The sequence below is a fragment of the Talpa occidentalis genome, unplaced genomic scaffold (genome assembly GCF_014898055.3).
Source record: "Talpa occidentalis isolate TD23 unplaced genomic scaffold, MPIMG_talOcc4v2.1 talOcc4.4, whole genome shotgun sequence".
In the NCBI taxonomy this organism is placed as follows: Eukaryota; Metazoa; Chordata; class Mammalia; order Eulipotyphla; family Talpidae; genus Talpa; species Talpa occidentalis.
Window position 1 is genome coordinate 117,229,401 of NW_023604295.1, and position 22,972 is coordinate 117,252,372.

Here is a 22,972-nt window from a genome sequence, read left to right on the forward strand (position 1 = left end):
AAAAAGGAAGGAAATTCAGACAAACCATGGATGAATCTGGAGGATATTATGCTAAGTGAAATAAACCAGTCACAAAAAGACAAACATTGTAACTGTAACAAATATTGATTTCACTTCTATGAAATAATGAGTATGAAGTATGAGTAGCCAAACTCATAGAAAGTGAAATGCTGTTACCAAGGACAGGGGAGTCTTTCATGGGTACAGCGTTGCTGTTTTTTGAGATGAAAAAATTCTAGAAATTGGTCACAGCAATGTGAATATATTTAACATTACTGAACTGTATACTTACAGAGGATTAAGACAGCAAATTTTACCAGTATGTTGCCACAATTAACCTTTTTTTTCTTTAAAGAACACACTTTTGCTTTTTTGAACCTTTTCTTTTGGTACTTGGAAATGAGCATTGCTGTTTTTGAGAGTGTAGTAAATGGTTGTGGATCCTTTTGATGACTATCAAAGTCTTAGTACATGGAAAAGGTGACTGGAGAGATGATGTAGCACCCACGGGATTATTCTACTGTCCTTCCAGTTCATAGCACTGCGTGCTATCCGCACGGTAAGCCATTGGAGAGGCATGCTTTGCAAATGAACTCGAAATTAGGATCAGGTGAGGATTGCTAAACCTCTCACTGAGACCTTAAGCGCAGAGGTCCCCTAATTTTAAGAGACTATTCTTCATCAGATTTTTTTAATTACTCTTTTTTTTTAAAGATTTATTTATTTATTTATACAAGCACTGGGTACAGTCAGAAGCACGGGAGGGTGAGAGAATTCACCAGAGCCAGAGTAGGCAGAAGGACGGAAGTACACTGCTGAGGGGAGCAGCGGGTGGCAGGAGAGGTCTGCGCCATGTGGGACCCTCCTCCGGTGACCGGGGAGCAGCCGGGGATCGAACCACCACTGCAGAGGCTGCGGGCAGCTTCCAACCCAGTGCTCAACCACTGCGCCACTGGGGAGGCCCAAATTACTCATTTTTTTGGTATTTCTATTCTAGAATGTGAAAATATCATCAACTAATTTAAAGACAGCCCAAACTCAAAGTACAAGAAATTTAGTGTTGGTGAGAAAACTGGTCATATTACAAGCAACAGACCGCCTCTCTAGATAAACACTGCTATGGCTGAATTTCTAATATGTGTGAGACATTTTTTAATTTCTAAGTTACTATATACAAAGAACTGAAATAGAGGGTAGGACTAGTGAGGATTGTGAACATGATTACATGAGAGCAGAGCAGATTGATGGACTGCTTTTAAGTTTTGTCTGGTTCTGGTGGGAAAAGAGACCAGAATAAGAAACCAAAGAGCATTTAAGAAGGTAATGGCCACTTAAAAACACTATTCCTGGCATTGGGGAGGATACAAAAAGGTATGATGTCCAGTTTCTTTATTTTATGGAACTTAATCTAGTTGAAGATTGAACATGGCCATGCATTTTCGATTTTTATCATTGGGAAGTTGGCAAAAGCAGGGCATGTAGTAAGGGCTTAATGAAAGTTTGTTAAGGGAATGGGTAAATGTTTAAGTGAATATATACATAAGGACCAAATAGGTTGATATTTTGGAGCAGTCCCCAATTTTGAGACTCTAAGAATATGAACTTTAAACATCTATTGTAAGATTATTTGGCACAGAATGGCAATCTGACAACAGTGAGCAATATAGGGGAGAGAACTTGGTATAGAGGTTGAGAACAGGGAGGAGAAGGGCTATATTTTTTAAGTCTAACCAATTTTAAGGGAGATGATAAGGTTGGGTCAGGCCTTTGAAGTTTGAAGAGGTCATGAGAAATACATGTGCAAACTATCGTTGGCACCAGGGAGAATTTAGTGAGAGATCGGTTCCAAGCTGAGGTTGAATTACAACTGCAAGGAAACACGGAGATTGTCTACACCAACCCTTGGAAATCGTGGCTTCACTACTAAGGCGCGTGAGACTAGGGATGATGAAGATGATGAGGAGCACAGTGATGATGGTGATAGTGGTGGTGATGGCAAGCTAACATTTCTTGAGCTTGCCAAGCTAAGTTCTTTACATGCAGACCTGTACCTCACTGATACTCTCAAAATCTGAAGATGACAGGGTGCCCCTTCTTGCTAATAAGGGATGATTTCACCCTAGGTGAGTCTCTCTTCGGGGAAGACGCCAGTGAGGCGAACCTTCACTCGGATATGTCTAGGAAGCCTCCTCATCAGAGAAGGAACGCTGGGGGCACGCACCGAGGCCAGAGGTGGGGGACCAGAGCCTCCTAACGTCCGCACCTGTCCCGCCCTGGCTGCGACCCCTCGCCCGCCAGGGGGCGACGGGACGGTTCCCCGGCGCGACCCCGCGCAGGTGCCGCGGAGCCCCGCCTCCTCACCCGCCCCGCCCCTCGGGGACCCCGCCCAGCCCACCCGGCGCGCGCCCGGCGCGAGGGTGCGGGGCGTGAGATTAGACGGCGGGAGGGGTGGGGATGGGACGCGAGGGGGTCACGTCAAAGCCGCGTAGACAAAGGGCGGGCGCGCGCACGTCCTTACGCACGCCTCGGCCGGCGGCGGCGGACAGGGGCGGGAGGGACCGTCAACGGGGGATTTGGAGCCCCGGAACCTCGCGGTCGGTAAGTAGGGCCGAGTCGACCCCTTTTTGAAGGTCACCGGCCTCAGGGGAGCCGAGATGAGGAGTGGGGTTCGGGGCCAGGCGCCCCGCGCGGGGCCTGCGAGCCGGGGACACCCTCCCTACGCCGCTCTGGCGTCAGGAGACACCATTACCGCTTCCTGGGGTTTCCCGGCCGCTGGAACGGCCCGCCCCCTCGGCTGCGGTGGAGCAGTCCGCGCCCCTCCCCGGGCCGGGACCCCGGCGCCCTCGCACCCCGCTCCCCGCCACCCCGGCCGGGCGCCCCGCGCCGCGCTCTCCTCCCCGCCGCTCCCGGAGGCCGGTGCCGCGCTGGCTGCTCCACATTCCCTCCTCCGGCCGCCCCTCTCCAGATGGACTCTTCGGCGTCCACTGGGCCTCCCGGCCGAGTGCCAGGAGTTTTAGGGCTCACCAGAAAGCGCCTTCTCCCATATCATTTTCTTATGTTCTTTGGTTTCTCTGGGATGTATCCGCTTTTGGTTCTCGAAAGGAACCCCATTTTTCTTTTGCTTAAAGCATGTCTTACACCCACCACCCCCAATTGTTTGCCTTTCTGTTTTTATTTCACGCGCTGCGAGGCGTCCCCCTACTAGAGGGTGGTGTTTGTTTCCTCACTTTATGTCTCACGTTGGGCTTTACCTTTTGCAGTTGAAGTTATGGGACATATACCAAAAAATAACATAGGAAACATGCAGTAGAGCTCTGTAGAAGTAAGCTCCATACTGTACTAGATGTCAGTGCCTCTCACTGCTCATGCCCTCTGTGCCATGGGTCTTCCAGTTGATAACCTCTTGAGAATGTTCGAAGAATTTCCTTGCTGGTTCATTTTCTTTTAGTTTTAGCTGAACTTTGAGAGACTGCTTAGCTTCAAGTCATATCGATCCTATCTTGTTACAGGGGGAATGGTGTGAAAAGCAGTTATCCTTGTGCCAGAGACCGTAGAAAAGAGCCCTGTAATGATGCCAGTCTGGTGTTCTTTTCTCACTTTGACAGTGACGTTTTTCCCAACTTTGCTTTATGGTGCATTTCAGACATAGGGAAGTAGAATAATGAACCCCCATGTACCCATCATCCAGGCTCAGCTCACAGAGGTCCAAGCCTGACCCATTCACATCACCATCTATTTCCCCCTCTCATGTCTCTCTTGGAGAAGTCCTTGATGTCAAAAGGAGCTTGAGATTTGAAAGAAAGACCTTACTTGTGTATAAAGTCATGATACACTTTCAAGGGGACACTATTTAATGACCTATTGCTGTAATTTCTTCCACTCAGCAACACTAGCATCGGAGAAGGACCAGAAAAGGGTATCCAGAATGATCAAGCAACTGCACTACAAGTTAAAACAATAAGCATTTCAGATCTGGATGAGAAATTGCAGGTTATCTTGTTTAACATTTTCATTTTTGGTGAGCCAATAGCAACCTTGTCCAGATCTACAGTGAATAGGAGACCACTGCGATACTGGAAGTGACACCTCCCAACTTGGCATCCAGTCTTCTGTACCATACTGCTTACCTCTAGGTTTCTCTTTTCTTCAGGAAAGAGAGCTGTGTGGAAGGGCTATGACTGAAAACTTACATTGAAGGGTTTGAATGGGCAAACACAAATTTATCTACCAAATTTTGAAATAATACAACTAAGGATATGCCTTCAATTATTCCTTAAACTAGATGGGGAACAATGAGAAGTACTAGTCATAGGTTTTAGGAAACATGGGAAAATTTTAATCTTTAGAGGTAGATATCAGGCTCAGAATAAGAACACACTTTAACAGATTTAGATAACATTTACAGCTATTTGATAAAAAGTTACTGCGGGAAACTGGAACGAGTTGGAATGCATCCCTGATGTCTTGCTCCATCCTTTCTTGAAGATGACAGATGAGAATCCAGGGCTGAGCTTTTTTTTAAAAATACAGAACCATCGTATGTATTTCTTAGCACACTTAATGCTGTTGTTTCCTTTCCTCAAGAAAGACAGTTAAATTCACTAACTTGTACTTTCTTGTTCTTGAAATGGGAATATTCTATCACCAAGTAATGCTGTAAACAAGGAAATTCTTGTATATGGAGTTGTTAGAGTTTGATTATAAGTTTAGCTTATACAATGTGACATACTTTTTTATAAATTTACTTCCAGGGTGGTTTTTCATTGTTGAGTTTGTGACCTTAGAATAGTAGTTGTCATGTACATCCTGTTATGGAAATGCTAGAAATAGTAGCATCTGGGTGTCTTGGTAGATGGTTACCTCCAAAGACAAAGGGTGGGGCTTGTATGCTTTTTAATTTGTACTGTCATAAATGAGTGCTGTGGTTAGCCTGTTAAGATACTAGCCTAGCTTTCTAACTAGTTTCTGCTGAAGAATAAACCACTCTGTTCATCTGTGAGCATATCACAAATGGTGACTTCTTTTTAAAAAGTCTTGTTTCTGGAATTGGAAGCTGGAGAATATTTGGTCGTCATTGAATTTGAACTGTACTGCAGAATCATTTCTTCAGGTAAGCTAGAACCTCATTATGGCATGTCATTTACTTCTTACTGTATCATTATGCTCATGGAGAGCGCTTGTCATTTACTTACTGTATCATTATGGTCATGGGGAGGACTTGAATATCATCAAGTCCAGCTACGTAATAATGCCATGTGATGAATGTTTTTTCAGATTACAGACTTTGAATTCAGTGTCTGTAGAACTGTACCTAGCTTGGAATTTTTTCCTACCTCCTTTAAGGTACTCTTTTTTCCGTTAAAACACACACATACACGTGCCACACAATCATAAATGCTTGACAGCTTCCTTGAAGGAAGGGGGTTTTTGCCTTGTGTTAGGGTGTCTGTTTCGTATCTCCTGTTAAATTATAAACTTAAGATCTACAGTACAGAATAATGCCTTGTAAAAAGTAGAACATAATAAAATTTTATTGACTTTTTGGGTTAAAAAAGAAAAAATTGGTGAGGAAACTTAAATCCAGGGAAGCTGAATGACTTATTCAAGGTCACAGACCAAATCGTAACAGAATTGTGTCCCAAACTTAAGAAGACCTCTGAGTTCCAGTTCAAAGCCCCTTTCATTGTACCATTTTCTTCACACATCAGAGGAATATGGAGGGGAAAGTATTATTTATATGTATTTTTTATCTTACTAGTTGGAGATACATTTTCAGGGTCTGCTTTAAAAGTTTTTGTTCAGTGCTACTCAATAGAAATATAATGCCAGTGAGGCATAGTAGTCACTTTAAAAGAAGTTAAAAAAAAGGTGAAGGAGCATTATTATAATGCTTTAGACTTAGTTCTGAAGTTAGAGTTTGAGGTTGTGGTTTTTTCTTTTATGTTTCAGTGATTTTTCTTTGCACAATTAGGAAGGATTGTTTCTGAGTTTGTGGTAAATTGAACAAAGTCATTTGGTGTTTCACACATTTTGTGCATTTGTGATGAAGTGCTTTCCCATTTTTGATGGGATCAGTTCTTTTTTAAAAAACTATTTTTAAGTGTATAGGTCATTGTAATGTTTTCTTATTTTATATGACTAGTCAGTCGTTGAGGGGAAACCTGACATTTAAAAAATGAGTAGTTGCAAAATTCAATAATAAAATAATCTAATAAAAATAGGCAGAAAATTTGAACTCTATCAAAGGAGTTATACCTATGGTAACTGAGCACATGAAAAGATGCTCAATATCATTGGCCTTTAGGGAAATGCAAATGAAAACTGAAATACCACCTCACATCCATTAGTATGTCTGAAATTAAAAAAGACTGATCATATATCAGGTGTTGGTGAGGATGTAGAGAAAATGGAACTTGCATACACTGCTGGTGAGAAAGCAAAGTGGTACAGCCAGTTTAGAAAGTAGGCTGGCAGTTTCCTAAAAAACTAAACCGACACCTCCTTACACTCAGTCATTCCTACATATATTTAACCCAAGAGAAATTGAAAGTGTATTCCCATACAAAATCTTGTAGGTAGCAGCTTTGTTTGGAAAGGAATATTAAAAGACATCTTGGTCTAACCATCGTAATGTATCTGGCACCCTGCAGAATGCAGATATGGGTAAATAGCTCCCTGAGCAATCTGTTCTTTTTGAACAACCCAATCTTAGATTCTTTAACAGCTTTGAGATAGAATTCACATACTATGTAATTCCTCCCTTTAAAGTATACAATTCAGTATATGTTATATTCATAGATATGTGTAACCATCACCACAGTCAATTTTATATTTTCATCAACTCAAAAAGAAAACTCATACTCTATTCCCTCCCCTGTCTCCAGCCCTCAGTAACCACTAATCTACTTTATGGCTCTGTAGAGTTGAGTATGTGTTCTTTTTGTGATTGGCTTCTTTCACTTAGCATGATGTTTTCAATGTTCATCCATATTGTTGCATGTATCAATATTTCACTTTTATTATGGCTCAATAATATTCCCTTAACACATTTTGATTTTTAATTCATCAGTTCGTAGTTTGGCTGGTCAGAATTAACGTCATTGTAATCATTAGTGTGGCATTTTTTATGTAGACAGTTGTTTTTACTTCTCTTGAATGTATACCTGGGGAGGGAGCTGCTGGGTCATGTAGTAACTATGTTTAACCAGATTATACCCTTTCCCTCCTAAACAGCATCCTGTTTTCCCAGGGGCTTTACCATTACCAGCAGCAGGGTATGAAAGTTAGATTCTTAACCTTACGGTAAAATTTGCATCCGTGACTCCCAACTCTCTCAAGGTGTCCAAAGCAAATCTGCTTTTTCTAGATGACCGGCAACTTGATCTAATTTTCTGAGATCCCTGATGTTGTCTAATGTTATATGACTGCTACCAGTTTTCATGGTCCTGTGATGTAGTTTTAGATTTCACCAACTCTTTTATCAGTATACTTCAGTGTGTCTATATTCTCTCTCCCCTCCCCCCCCTTTTTTTTTTTGGTTAGAGAATTGGATACAATTTATTTACTTAGGAGGAATTTGTAATCAAAGATAGGTAATGGGTTGTCAGTTCTCAGTTTCCAGCTGGTCTTCGCTGACCTAACTAGTCAGGGCCCCTAACCCAGTGGTTCTCATATCCATACTTTGAATCTCCCAAGTCTCTTAAAAACAAATCAGATCCCCACTCAAGGAGACTCTGGTTTATTTCATGTGGGCTGAGGCTCAAGTGATCCAGATATGCATCTTGCATGGAAAACAAGTATAACCTGTAGTGGCCAAAGGAGTGGGGTTTTCTGAAGGCCTGCACTACTCACATCCCTGCTGTCCATACATGGGTATCTGCTTTATTGACTTAAAATCCTTGACATTCAATCTTTTCTGAAGCACTGGCTCAGGGTACCACCTTTAAACATCAAACATTTCTACCACCCCCCACCCTCCCCAACCCCCCCACCCCCGCCTCAATTTCTCGACAGGTGCTCTGCAGACACTAGCTGTGACTGGTCTGCCTGTCTGATCACTTGCAGTTTATGGATGGGATCTCAGGCTGCAGCCAGGTTAGGGGATTTTAAGCGCCTTTAGGCTGGAGTGCTCATTGAATGTGTATTTCTCAGTTGTGTAATGGCTTCACTTCTTCGGAATTCCCCTGCTTGTTTTTAGTAACAGGAGCTTAGAATGGTGACAACAGTAGTATTAGTGGACAAATGTATTTTGAACATTTGTCTCATAATTTTGAGCAGTCCTTTAGTTGTTTAAAGAGATTAAGTAATTTTACTCTTAGTTACACTCAAACATTACTAATGAAGTGATAGAAGTGAGGATTCACAGCTTGTTTGAACCTTGAGACTATTGACTATTCCAAATGATACGGTTTTAAAAGAGACCAACAATTAAAGTAACCTCTCTTTCCCCTTCTAGAGGCAGCTACTGTAACCAGATTCGTGTGTATATTTCCAGAGATGCTATCTTTGCAAATACATTTAAACTGTGTATTTCTCCTTTTCCTCCCTCCCTTACAATTGATATTTATTGTAAATATTGGTCTTCATCTAACTGGGAGACTGTTTCCTACTGGTGCATATGTAGCGCTCTCTCTCTTTTTATTTATTTATTTATTTGACATGAATACTATTCCGTTGTATCCTCTATTAATGGACAGTGATATTTCTCTTGCTATTACAAGTAACTATGCACCTATATCATTTTGCATATGTTGTTGTACAGGATTTCTCAATCTCAGCACTACTGTTGTTGGGACTGTTTATTTTTTGTTGTGGGAGCTGGCTGTGTATTAGGATGTTTAGTACTTCCTGCCTTCTGTGAACCTAGATGCTAGTAGCACTCCCATCCTAAGTTGTGACAGCCAAATAGTCTGCACCTATCACCAGATGTTCCTTGAGGGGGTAAAAAAAAAAAAAAAATGACCCCTGGTGGGAGAACCACTGTTCTGATTTATCTTTAGGATAAAATTTTAGAAGTAGAATTCTTGGATCTAAGGTTACGTGCTTTAAAAATTCTGATAGCAGTTGAATTGCCTTCCCATAAAAATAGTACCATTCTCTTCTGCAACTAGCAATACTTGAGTGTATTTTTTTATTTTCTCCAATTTATGGTTTATAATTTTTTATACCATCTCATTGTCCACATTTCTCTGTTTTACAGCTAATCTTTTTATTGATCACCTGGTGCTTGCTAGGTATGTAGTATTGTTTGGCTTATGTAGCTCTGTGACACTCATATGGTCCTTGACTTTTGATGGTTTGACTTATGTTTTTTCAGCTTTATGATGGTGCAAAAGTAACATATTCAGTAGGAACTGTAGTTTGAATTTTGATCTTTTCCTGAGCTGGGAATTTGTGATATGATATGCTTTAATGGGGCTGGGCAGTGGCAGCAAGCTAGAGCTCTGCTCAGCCAAGCAGTTAAGGAGGAAAACAGTCGATACTTTGTGGTGCACTGTGTTGCCAGCAACTTTTGGATATTGTGTTTTTGTATTTTTGCATCCCATCATGTCTACAAAACTGCCATCTAAGTCTGCTACTGGTGGTGAGAAGAGGAAGGTAATTAAGATAATTGCGTGGTTAGGCTAATGTTTGTGTTCTGAACTTGTTAAGGTAGGCTGGGCTAAGCTATAAGGTAGGGTAGGCACTTTTCAGTGCATTTTTGACTAAAGAGTTTCTGTTTACATTGGGTTTGTTGAGATGGAACCCCACCATAAATCAAGGATCGTCTGTATTTTGAATTGCTTTCCTCTCTATCTAGTCCTCTTAAAGTTTGGTACCAAGAACTGAAGGCATTACTTTCACTTTCTTCTGATCATAATGAAATGTGATAATATGTACCTCTCAATTGAGATCTAATATGTGACAGACACAGTGCTTGGTGTGATTTAAAAATGCATTATTCCTGTGTAGCCTGAACATTTACTTTTATTTTTGTATTTTCAGGTAAGCATTTACTTCTAAATAAATGACGTTATCGTCTTCCTTTTGAGTTGGTATGTGGCATCTCTCTGGCTATATTCTGTTAAGTCATGATCTGTTGAAGTAGGACGTTGTAGGGTAAGGAAAAATGTCAGGCTTTTCTGCCCTCCCGCCATCAGGATAGATGATGGATCCTTGCGGTCCTGAATGCATGCCTGATGGCGGGCACCTGGAGTAGGGTGTGGGCATAGGTAGATGGGATTCACCTGGGCTAAGACTGGGCTTTTAAGGTCGGCGTCACGGGGACGCCAGCAGAACGAACGGAAGAGCAGAGAAGCAGAGAGAGAAGCCAAGAAGCCGAGAAAGAAGCGAGAGAAGCAGAAGCCGAGAGAAGGCCAGAGAGCCCAGCTAGAGTGAAGACTTGCTGGGGGCTGGGAGGCCTGCCAGCCTCCCGGCCCCCCAGCGCCCCTGCCTGCTGTGTACCTGGTAAACCCCAATAAAAGACGTGCATAAGCCACTGAGGAGGGCTATGACTCCTCCTTTACCCGGCCTGCATGGGATCAGAAAACCTGCTGTGTGTCCTTCCTGCCCTTACAATTGGCGTAAGTCAGCAAGATGATCCATGCAGATGGGTATGGAGCCCTCCGAAGACCTGGAGGGACTAAGGAGTAACAGACTGTTTCCCTGTGACGACGCTGGAGGCGTCATGGCGGCATAGGAGATGGACGAGGTCCAGGAGCTGTAGGATGAGACTTCGTGTGGAGGAGTTGCCTGAGAGGACCAGCCAACGACCCCTGAGGCAGCAAGAATCATCGGCGACGGGAGGACCACGATTCCGAGCTCGCCAGTGCTGATTCAGGGAGAGGCCAATGAACTTGGCCTAATGGACTTGGACTGATGGACTCGGACTGATGAACTTGGACTGACAATCCCGCCAGTAGGCGGAGGACCTTGGCAGGTTATGTTTTTGGTTTTTTTTTTTTTTTGAGAATCCGGGGGTGGCCAGTGGGCCTTGATGGCCAAAAGCAGCCTGTGCATGCCCAGCAGCCAGGCAGAGGAGAAAAGCCAACTGAGAAGGCAAAAGCTGGTGCTGATGCTAAGTTTGGGAAGCCCTGAGCAGCTGTTAAGCAGCCCAAGTATGCTGAAGACCTGTGAGTCTCGTAAAATCACCTGTGGGTGATGCCCTGCTCATTGTCGAGTGAGGGTGAGGAGATGAGGAACACATCCTTTGGGGGACGGGTGGGGAACGTGGCTTGGGGTGGAGCCCCAGCCGAATGTAGAGTTTGGATCCCCGAACCATGTGCTTGTGCGGTGAGTTGGCCTGAGTGCAGGGGTCTGCGAGTCGCATCGGTGGCTATGAAGGCCGAGTGTTGGAGCGACTGCTCCAACCCTCAGAAACCCTGAAGGCTGGCGATTACCCCCAACAGAATAGAATCGCCAATCCCAGAGTGAGTGCATCCTGGGGGTGGATGCGGTGTGTGGCTTGTAGCCGAGACTTCAGCCAGAGAAGGTCAGGAAGCCTGACGGCTCCTGTCATGTTACAGTAGATGCCGTGAGTGATTCCCCTCCCTTATATGAGCAGTGCCTTTGGCAGCAGATTTGGTGGCTTGTCTGCTGGTACCAATAATTGTCTTTTGCACTAGGTTGGGGCCCTGCCTGGACTTATTTGTGTTCTGTTGTATTTTGTTATATTGTGATGTATTTGCTTTTTTTTTATTAGCATAGTTTTTTATTTTAATGTAAAACTTACATACAATGAAATGTACATTTTAAGTGTCAATTTCCCAAGTTTTATTAAGTGCATACACTTTTTTTTAATTTATTTTAATTTATTTTTTTTAACCCCCCCTTTCTGATCCCAATCCCTCCCCTCCCGCCCCCCTGTATTTGCTTTTGTGGCCCATGGCTGCATTGTTATGTTTGATAAGAAAATTGTATATATGAAGACTATATGGCAGAAAACCCTGAGGGGGTGGACTGTAGGGTAAGGAAAAATGTCAGGCTTTTCTGCTCTCCCGCCATCAGGATAGATGATGGATCCTTGCGGTCCTGAATGCATGCCTGATGGCGGGCACCTGGAGTAGGGTGTGGGCATAGGTAGATGGGATTCACCTGGGCTAAGACTGGGCTTTTAAGGTCGGCGTCACGGGGACGCCAGCAGAACGAACGGAAGAGCAGAGAGAGAAGCCAAGAAGCCGAGAAAGAAGCGAGAGAAGCAGAAGCCGAGAGAAGGCCAGAGAGCCCAGCTAGAGTGAAGACTTGCTGGGGGCTGGGAGGCCTGCCAGCCTCCCGGCCCCCCAGCGCCCCTGCCTGCTGTGTACCTGGTAAACCCCAATAAAAGACGTGCATAAGCCACTGAGGAGGGCTATGACTCCTCCTTTACCCGGCCTGCATGGGATCAGAAAACCTGCACAGTGGCCTGTTCCTGCCACTACAGACGTGTCACCAAGATCTATGAAAAGGAGTATTTGATTCTGCAATTAAAAGTCTGTCTTGTGACACGATCAGAACAGTTTAGGTACTCTTGCTTACGTTCTGTAATATCTGTTAATTTCTCTTCCAAGACTCTCGTTAACAATCACCAAAATATGAAATTATGACTTTGTATAGGCTTAATGCTTGTTTCTAGGCATATTTGTTCGTCATTAAATATCTACCATCTAACATAGCATGTGGTGTGTGGTATATGGCATGTGCCCAGGAAATATGTGCTGAATGTCACTCTGAGAAATGTGAATCCCTGAAAATTGGGTCATTTGGGGGCCTAACAGCCCAGATTTTCCCCATTAGTGGGTTGAAGAGTTTAGTTCAGCAAAGGAGTCTGTCCCATGCTTGGTTGAAAGTTGCCCTCTTTCCTCAAAGTTCCCTAAATTAGTTGGTTTTTATGTTTTTTCTCTGGACCAGTTGGGCTTTAGGAGGAACTTTACTTCAAATAATTCTGAATTTGGCTGAAAGCTGTGAAAGTTAATAGAATGAGTAACTATTTCTTTGAGCATCCCACCTCATACGTAAGGAGTCATGGTTATATTTACTTATGGCTGAGTGGTAACTAGACTTTGTGGTGTGATTAACTTATGATGTCAGCAGTTTTCAAAATCTGTGTTTAGGTAACCTGAAGACACCAGTGTACCCCTGGTTTTAATGGCTGTTCTGCTAACCTGGCAAGGTTTTGTTTTGGCTTTTTTGGAACCCTATTTGATAACCACAATTTGGTGGTTTTTTTCTTTCTACTTCCAAGAATTTATGTGAGGTGTGTTAAGTGTTGGCCAGATAACTTGTTTGGCTAGTTTACTGTTCTCTGTTCTGGAGTCTGGAACTCATAAACAAGAACTCAAGAGGTGGAGCAGGACAACAAGGGGAGAGTTCATTACCTCTGAGGGAGAAAAGAACAACTGAGTTCAGGGGTCCACATGCTGTTTCTGTAAATAGGATTTGCCATGGCCTCTGTCACATGATTATTTGTTTTCTTAGAACCCTTGAAACATGTAAAAATCACTCCTAAGTCATGAGTTTTATAAAAGCAAGCTATAGCCAGATTTGGCCTATGGGCCATGGTTTACCAACCCCCCTGAACTAGGTGAAGAAATTAATTTATTGCTAAATGTGTTTATCTTAGTGTCTTGGGGACATGAACCCATAATAATCTTGGGAATTTCTCATTTGATTGTGATCCAGAGAAAAGAGAGATAAACTCTGGTAGGGGAGGTCAGGGTGACCCTTGTGTCAGTCATCTTGGGTCCATGGAGCTCAAGGTAACCTTGACCAGTGTGACAGTAGCTGTCCATTAGGACAGAGGGCTCTTACTGCTTCTTTCCCATGGGAATGCTGGCCAAACGGGATGAGGATGCAAGACCGGAATGGAGGTGTGCTCCTAGAATTAGCTTGGCCTTAGACAGGTTGAAGAAATACAGTGAGCTCAAGACAGGGAATTAAGTTGATTGTGTCTCAGAAATATGTTTAATTTCCTGAATCTCTGTTGGGATGTAGTTAGAAATCTGGCATCTACAATCAGTTTGGCCAGTTTATAAAAATAGAAGAACAGGTTTGTACCTTGAATTCTGAGAATAACACCAAATTCTGATGATGCATGAATCCAGATTTGTTATGTTGTTTTTCTCTGGTCACCAGAAGTTCTGTGGAGCAGGCCCAGCATGAAGAAAGTATTCATTTGTTTCACGGTAGTTTGGAAGATAGGAGGGCATAATGATTAAAGAGCTTGGACTCTGAGACAGATGCACTTGTCTAAATTCCTACTCTACCACTTACTAGCTCTCTGATCCTGAGTAATTTACTTAATCCTCTAAACCTGGATTTTTTTTCACCTGTAAATAACTGGTAATGATAACTTCATTGTAGGGTTGTTGTGAGAATTAAGTGAGTAATGCTTATAAATGAGCTCAATGTCTGTCTTGTTAGTATTCCGTAAATGTTAGGAATAATAGTGATAAAATGCAAGTTGAAGTGGTGCTGGATCAGAAACAGGAATTTAGTATTTGTGACTTTGTGCCACTGAAATAGCATGTGCTTTTAATTTTGTCACTAAATGTTGGGATTGCAATTCAAGCAGTATTGGGTTAGGAATCAGAAGAACTGGATTTGTTTATACCTCACTTATTTCCTAATTGATAAATGGAAAAACATGTCAACAGGTTGCAGGATAACATGTGAGAGGGCTTGAGTTTTATAGTGTTAGACAAAATATAAGGTGAAGTCATTTGTTCATTGTAGTGGCAGGATAGGACACGGAGCAGGATATCTATGACCCAAGCAGACAGACAGGTGAGGGAGGAGTCCTAGAGCCCTCAGTGACTTTTCAGGCTTTTATTAGGATTTACCAGGTACACGGCAGGCAGGGGCGCTGGGGGGCTGGGAGGCTGGCAGCAAATCTTCACTCTGGGCTCGCCAGCGTTTTCTCACCTTCTCTCTGCTTCCCTACTCTACTCTCTGCTTCTACTCATGGTTCTGCTTCGTTCTTGGCTTCTGCAGGCATCCCCGTGATACCACCCGTATAAGCCCAGTCTTAGCCTAGGTGTACCCACTTACACATGCCAATCCAGGTACTCGCCATCAGGCATGCATTCAGAACCACAAGGTTCTGTCATCAATCCTAATGGCAGGAGGGCAGAAAAGCCTGATACCTTTTACCTTACCCTATATTCATCATCTTGATGTTCTAACTATATTGAACAGGGCCAGACAGTAATTGATGTGAAGCCAAAGTACTTGTGAAAGAGACGCGATAGGATGCCCCCAAGTTTGTAACTTGTGCCTAGGTGTAATACAAAATTGGAATACTTTTGTAAGATATTGGAAGTAGTGCAGTTTTGTTTTTTTTTTTATAGAGGCATGTTTTTATTTATTTATTTGTTTGTTTGTTTGTTTATACAAGCACTGGGTACAGTCAGAAGTGCGGGAGGGTGAGAGAATTCACCAGAGCCAGAGCAGGGAGCAGAGCAGGCAGAAGGACCGAAGTACTCTGCTGAGGGGAGCAGCGGGCGGCAGGAGAGGTCTGCGCGCCATGTGGGACCCTCCTCCGGTGGCCGGGGAGCAGCCGGGGATCGAACCGGCGCTGCGGAGGCCGCGGGCAGCTTCGCAACCCAGCGCTCAACCGCTGCGCCACCGGGGAGGCCCGGAAGTAGTGCAGTTTTAAAAATGAGTAGCCTTATTAAATGAAAGAAGTCAGTCTGAGAGGGCTCATACTGTATGATTTTTACTATATGACATTCTGGACAAGGCACAGTAAAAATATCAGTCATTATCAAGGGTTGGGACAGAGAGGAATGAATCATTGGAGCAGAGAGAATTTTTAGGTCAGTAAAAATACTTTGTATCGTACTATAGCGGTTGATATGTCATTATACACTTGTCAAAACCCATGGAATGTACACCACCAAGAGAGAACACTAATGTGAACTGTGGACTTTGGGTGGTTATGATGTGTTAATGTAGATAGGTCTGTCAGTTGCAAAAAATGTACTACTCAGGTGGGGGATGGTAATAATGAGAGAAGCTGTACATATGTGGGGACAGGAGGGTGTAAGGGGAATCTCTATAGCTTACTCTTAATTTTTCCATGCACCCAAAACTGCTCTGAAAAGTCTTTAAAAAAAAATGAGTGTGGGCTTCCCCGGTGGCGCAGCGGTTGAGCGCTGGGTTGCGAAGCTGCCCACAGCCTCTGCAGTGCCGGTTCGATCCCCGGACTGCTCCCCGGCCACCGGAGGAGAAGGAGGATCTCACATGGCGTGCAGACCTCTCCTGTCGCCCGCTGCTCCCCTCAGCAGTGTACTTCGGTCCTTCTGCCTGCTCTGCTCCCCGTTCTGGCTCTGGTGAACTCTCTCACTCTCCCGCGCTTCTGACTGTACCCAGTGCTTATATAAATAAATAAAAACAAATCTTTAAAAAATAAATAAATAAATGAATAAATAAATAAAAATAAAAAGAGTAGTAGTTGACATTTAAAAAAAAAATGGTCAGTGTGGGGAGAGACTAGAGGAGATTAGATTAATCTCTATGTAGAAAATGTGACAATACCTTGTAAAATTAAAACTTCATTTCCTTTTCCCCTGCAATTCATTACAGTACTTATAACAAAGTGGAAACCATGTCCAGATTCAGGAGATGAGTTAACTAAATCATACATTCTCCAGTTAAAACCTATGCCCCTCTAAAGAGTGAGGGAGCTCTGTATGCTGATGGATCATGCTTACAAGAGAAGTTAAACTAAAAAACAGAAGGAGCAAGGTGCAGAACAGTGTGTATAGTATGCGGTCATTATTGTTGCCAGGTTAGGGAGCAGGTAGAAAAGATCAGTTGTGATTTCCTTGTATAAGCGCAACCTTATCTCTGAAAGAATAAAAAGTTGGTGTCGTGTTGGTTGCATCCGCGGAAGAAAACTGTGGGTAGCTAGGGGCAGATAAGAGGAAATTTACTTTTCACAGTATAACCTCTTTTATTAAAACGTATATTCATGTTTTTTTATCCAGGAAGTTTGAGTAGGCACAGATCATATCACTGGAGTTAAAAACTATATGAAACATCTGTGTGTTTTCCTCTCATGTCCATGAGAGGAAACCTGTTGCTCTGCCCGGTCTCTTCGACCTTGAATGACTTGAGACGCTGGCACTGACTAGATTTACCCTAAAACAGTACCCTACTCCCACCCCCAAAGCATATTGATGTTTCTCTTGATTTGTGTGACTGACGGTGTTTCTGTTTCCACTCCTAGCTTTGGCAGCATGTAAGCAACTTCTTGCCAAGAACCCAGGTCACCGCTGAGAAGGGGGCCTGAGGGAGAAGAATATCCAGAGGAAACCAATGCCAGACGCGTCTGGAATTACACTCACCACAGGCAGCATGAGACATTTTGTGCCAGCATCTGTGTCCTACTGGCAAAGACCGTCGCTCTCCAGGTAGGAGGGTCCTGGAAGCAGCACGCACCAGGAGCCTCTCCAGAGGAGGAATGGGGCCAGATGTGAACTCTCTACAATGAACACAATTTTCAGCTTATGAAGGAATTTTAAGAAAGCAATTATTTAATTTCCATATATTCAAGTTCAGTAGCCTTCTGTGTGAAGTCCCAGCAGTCAACCCCTCCACGGGAGATAGCAGGATTTTTCTGGCACCGGGTTGAACTCTTCTTGGTACTGCTGGCAATGACAGATCTTCAGGACAGATTTATCTGCTAAATGCTCTTGAGCAGGAAAAAAGTAAGACTTCTGGAAGCAGCTTAAGGATAGCAGAGCAGAGATCCCTCCCTCCTTGCTCACTTTCTCAGAAACTCAGCCTGGACTCGGATGCTTGTGCTGAAGATTGATCCTGCCTCATTCACCTCCAAAGTCTGTTTCTTCCAGGGAGATTTGGCATTTGGGGGCTGCCTCCTCTGCCCTTTTTTAACTTCTTCTCCCAAGCTTCACCTTCAGCAGTCAAATGATGTGAACTTTGGAATGGAGTTTGTTGTCCTTTGGGGACTTGCTTCTGTTGCTAGGCTAGTGCTGTCTGAGAGGACATTCTGAAGGCTGTCGTCTGTTCTTGGGGAGGAGGGCATCGGCCTTGCCTGGATCCTCCACCATGTTCCTGTTGCTGCCTTTTGACAGCTTGATTGTCAACCTTCTGGGCATCTCCCTGACTGTCCTCTTTACCCTCCTTCTCGTTTTCATCATAGTCCCGGCCATTTTTGGAGTCTCCTTTGGTATCCGAAGGCTCTACATGAAGACATTGTTAAAAATCTTTGCGGTGAGTTGTGTTGTCTCATGGTTATTGTTTCAATGGTTATTTTACAGAGAAGGGGGAGAGTGCTGTTAGCTAAGAGTTGTTCCTATCAGGTGGATTGTTATCTCTTTATTAGTTATGGAGAAAGTTGAGAGTATGAGAGGTGGCATTTTGAGTCAAAAGAAAAGTTAAATGTGTACTTGTAGCATTTAAGCCTTAAGCAGTCTTCCTTGTAAGCTAAGGTACCTTGTACATTTGATTCATCTTAGCAAAGGAACCTGTTCGATGAGTCCACACTTTTCCTGTTCATTACAAAGAAAGTGGGGCTTAGAATTAAAGGGGGGGAAATCACTGTCCTATTACATCTTGTTATATAACTCGAAACACTAGCTGCTGCTGGCGTATTCCCTCACTGATAACTGTGATTTACTCTTCACTCAAACATTTATCTTAAATAGCATCTTTTTTTTTTTTTTTCTTTTATAGAGGCATGTTTTTATTTATTTATTTATTTGTTTGTTCGTTTGTTTTGTTTGTACATGCACTGGGTACAGTCAGAAGCGCGGGAGGGTGAGAGAATTCACCAGAGCCAGAGCGGGGAGCAGAGCAGGCAGAAGGACCGAAGTACACTGCTGAGGGGAGCAGCGGGCGGCAGGAGAGGTCTGCGCGCCATGTGGGACCCTCCTCCGGTGGCCGGGGAGCAGCCGGGAATCGAACCGGCGCCGCAGAGGCAGCGGGCAGCCTCGCAACCCAGCGCTCAACCGCTGCGCCACCGGGGAGGCCCTTAAATAGCATCTTAAATAGATCTTAAATTTATCTTGCATAAAAGGATTACAGGTTTGCTCCTACTGTGTGAAAGTAGAACATTCTAATTTGGTATTTTTGGTGTCTGGCAACACTCAAAAATTATTTTGAAACAAATAATATTTCATATAAATTAATGGCAAAATGTTCCTAAACCTCAAAAATAACCTACCAAATTGCGTCAAATAGGAACTCTACTTTTGGATAGCAGGGGAAACCTGTAAGGGAAAAGGTATTTGATGAATTGGTTTCTTTACTTAAAGATAGGGGAGAAGGATAATAAATTTCTTTACATATGTCAGAACTTAACTAATTGTACTGCTGAACTGGTCACAGTGTAAAGGAAATGGCTGAGAAGAGGTAGTTCCTGGAAGTTGATCTGTGCCACAAGACAATATCTAGCGAAGGATTTGGTAGTTTCTTAGCAATCTCTGTTTTCCACTGTCACCAAATCTTTAGTATTCATTTCCACAACTGTGTAATTTGGAAAATGCACTCATAATGGTAGAAATTATACAGCATTCTTTTTTCATGTAGTATTGGGTTGTTACAAAAGTCATGACATTTTCTTTTTATGTTTTTCAAGCTAAAATGTGTCATGACTTTGCCGACAACCCAATATCTTACTGTTTTCGTATACTATTATTCATCTTTGGTTCCTTGTAATTCTGCAGTATTTTCATTTATCAGTGAAGAAACAGAGACTTAGAAGGATTCACTGGCCTACATGAAATGTTACATTATATGGGAAATATTTTTTATGTTTATTGTTGATTCTTGGCTTTCATCTTTTCATATTCCTCTAGGATTATGATTTTTTTTCACATTTAAAAAATTGAGGTGAAATTGACATAAAATTAACCATTTTAAAGAGAACAATCAAGTGACATTTACTTTATTCACAGAGACGTTTAATTCTACACTACCACCTCTTATCTAGTTACACAACACCCTCAGCGCTCCAAAAGGAAACCCCGTACTCACTAAGCAGTTCCGTTCTCCATTCTCCCTCGTTTCCCCTCTCTTGGCTACCACAAGTCTGTGTTCTATCTCTGGATTTACCTATTCTGGATATTTCCTATAAATGAAGCATGTAAAATGTGCTTTTTTTTTTTTTTTTTTTTTTATTGGCTCCTCTCACTTTGTGTAATGTTTGAGATTCGTCTAAGTTGTAATCGTGTTTCGGTACTTTTTTTATGCATGTCTGTACTATAATTCACTTATCAGTCCATCCATTGATGATATTAGCGGACTGTTTCCACCTGCTGGCTCTTGTCAATGATATTCTTATTTGACCATTATTGATACGATATTTGAACACTACATATGATATTTGTGGTTTTCTAGTACCTTGCTACTCAGAAAGTGGCCTGAAGAGCAGCAGCATGTGTTTCAGATAAAAGCTAGTTAGAAATGGTGTTTTCAGGCCCCCTTCAGACCTACTGAATTACAGTCTGCATTTCAACAACGTCCAGGTGATTCACATGATATTAAAGCTTGAGAAGTAGTAATCTAGTCAGTCTTTAGCTTCTATACTAATAAGTTGTATTTAATTAACCAGCTGATGTAAATTTGCTTAGATTGCAGTCAAAGAAAATCTTCAAAAGAGCTCAGGGTTCCTGTGGACTATGTGACTTACTACTCATGCCCTTTTGCTGCTGCTATGAAAAACATACACCAGTATAGAATGAGAATAGCTGATAAACTTTTGGGGAAAGGGGAAGACAACAGTGAGTGATATCTGTCTTTCATTCAAGTTTATAAGCAAGTGCTTGACTCATAGACCTATGGAAAATTCTTAATTTGAAAACAAAAAGGAGTTATCAACCTAGTAGCTAATATTTGTGTGGGACAAAGGGCCAGGGTCCATCATGTATATTCCCTATTCCATTTTGAAAATGTCCCCCAAATTAATATTTTCATGCTCATGGTCAAGTAGGTCCTTTCCATTGTGACTGTATTTGATTGTGACTGTGTATTCTTGTGACCTTGGATGTAGTTTATAATTAAACAATGGAAATTCATTAAGCACATATTGTTGGGCCAGTTCATGGAATAATTTTGAGCCATGAGAGACTCTATGCTGACCACCTCTTGAAAGTTACTGGTTTGGGGCACAATATTTTAGAAGTCATAATGGAAATAATGTGTGCGTATGTATTTATGCACCCACCTGTGTTTATATACCTATTTGTATGGAGTACCCGTCTGTAACCTCAAGATGTAGAATTTTGGGAATTAGATTTTTACCCATCAGTCACTCATATGAGATCTGGGTTCCCTGTGGTTTTTGTCCTGTTGAGTTTTATGGGTAATTACAGCTTGGCAAAGTTAGAATAAGGGGTAGACTAAAAAGGACTGATATGTACCTGCAGTGGCCTACGGTGGTTCTTGGAAGATTGTTCAGTCTTACCCTCTGAAAAGATTTACTACTCTGAGTTGATCTTAATGGACAGTAAGAATTGAGTGAATGCTGTTTTTATCAGAAGTATTTGATACAAATTGGATTTGGTTGGTTGATTTTGAATCTCAAAGTATACACCTGTGTATCCATGTGTACATCTAAAATACACCTATATTTGTGGGTATTTTTAATAGAGGTGAGATCTTTGTTTTGGCTCTTTTAGCCTGTTTACCCCTTCCTAAATTGAGATTGATGTACGTGATTTTAGAGGTGGAGGAAGCTCAAAGATAATTCCATAGATCTTCCCTCTAACTGCATGTTTGAATGGCCTGGAGAAGAATTTTAGCTGTGTGTGTTTGGGATCACTAGAATCTCCCAACATTTGATTTAATTAGCCTGAGTGGGCATTTTTTAACATCTCCCAAGTGAATCTGCCATCAAAAGGTGGAATCTGACCTACTTGTGAAAGGGGACCTCCTTTACCGACTTAACATGGTGGACATGATGTTGTGCGACATGTGAGATTAGGTTAGAAATGTGGTTTAACTTCTTTTTTTCCGCCATACTCTATTTTCTTACATTGTTACTCATTTTTGTACAATATTTGTTTTCTCCCCTCAGGTGTAGCTCCCATAAATCTCCCACCACCACATCACCCATGAACCGTCACTGTAGTCCCTTGTGCTCTTCCCTCCTGTTTTGACTCTTCCTAACTGCCCCCCCCCCGCCTTGCTGTATGCCTCAGATCTACAGTTTGCCTACAAGTTTTGTAATTTTTTTGACATTTTGTTCGCGTTCCCCATGTTCCTCCTATAAGTGAAACCATCTGATATTTTTCTTTTTCCTTCTGACTTATTTTACTGAGCATGATCCCTTCTAGGTCCGCCCATGTTGCTGTGAATGTCATGAGTTTATCTTTTTTGATTGCTGAGTAGTGTGTGTGTGTGTGTGTGTTTGATTGCTGAGTAGTGGGGGGGTGGGTGTGGGGGGGTGTTTGATTGCTGAGTAGTGGGGGAGGTGTGTGTGTGTGATTGCTGAGTAGTGGGATGTGTGTGTGTGTGTGTGTACACACACACACACTTCTGACTCTCCGGATGCTGGCTTCTGGAACCCAGCCACCATGCTCTGAGGAAGACCAGCCCACATGTAGGTGTTCTAGCTCTCAACCTTAGGCAGGCTCTGATAACTAGCATCAGCTGCCCACACAGGCGTGACCAAGCCTTCAAAGGGCTTCAGTACCTTGCCTTCCAGTCACCCAGTTGATGCAAAGCCCTTATGTAACTTGCAGATCCTTGAGCAAAGTAAGTGGTTTTGGGGTTGTGAGTGTCTAAATATTAAAGAATTTTAAACATTCACTTATGTTCCATAGCTTATAAAACCTTAACTTTTTCGTGTGTATTTTTTACTCTTTTCAGTGTACATTCATATTTTATGATTGGGTAAATGGTATGTGTAATTTTGCATCTGTTTTCTTTTGGGATTTTGTCAACCATTTTTTTATTTTACTAGATAATCTTCATGATGGTTGTTAACACGATCTAATCGTACATTTACCTATGCTTTTGGAGGATCTGAGTAAGCTCTGGCTTAACAGCT

General features: G+C 42.5%; 1 protein-coding gene across 2 annotated transcripts in view; it reads left to right on the forward strand.

The window, feature by feature from the left end:
- Window positions 1-2,520: 2,520 nt before the first annotated feature.
- The window catches only part of GPAT4 (glycerol-3-phosphate acyltransferase 4), a 41,549-nt gene continuing 21,097 nt past the window's right edge, over window positions 2,521-22,972 (forward strand). The window contains exons 1-2 of one of the 2 annotated variants that reach the window (XM_037526132.2): window positions 2,521-2,598; window positions 17,186-18,192. In XM_037526132.2, coding sequence (XP_037382029.1) covers window positions 18,028-18,192 — 165 coding nt within the window. In that variant the 5' untranslated portion in view covers window positions 2,521-2,598; window positions 17,186-18,027. Of the gene's footprint in view, window positions 2,599-4,944; window positions 5,111-17,185; window positions 18,193-22,972 lie in introns of those variants that run through there. The other variant, XM_037526133.2, reaches the window with a different exon arrangement.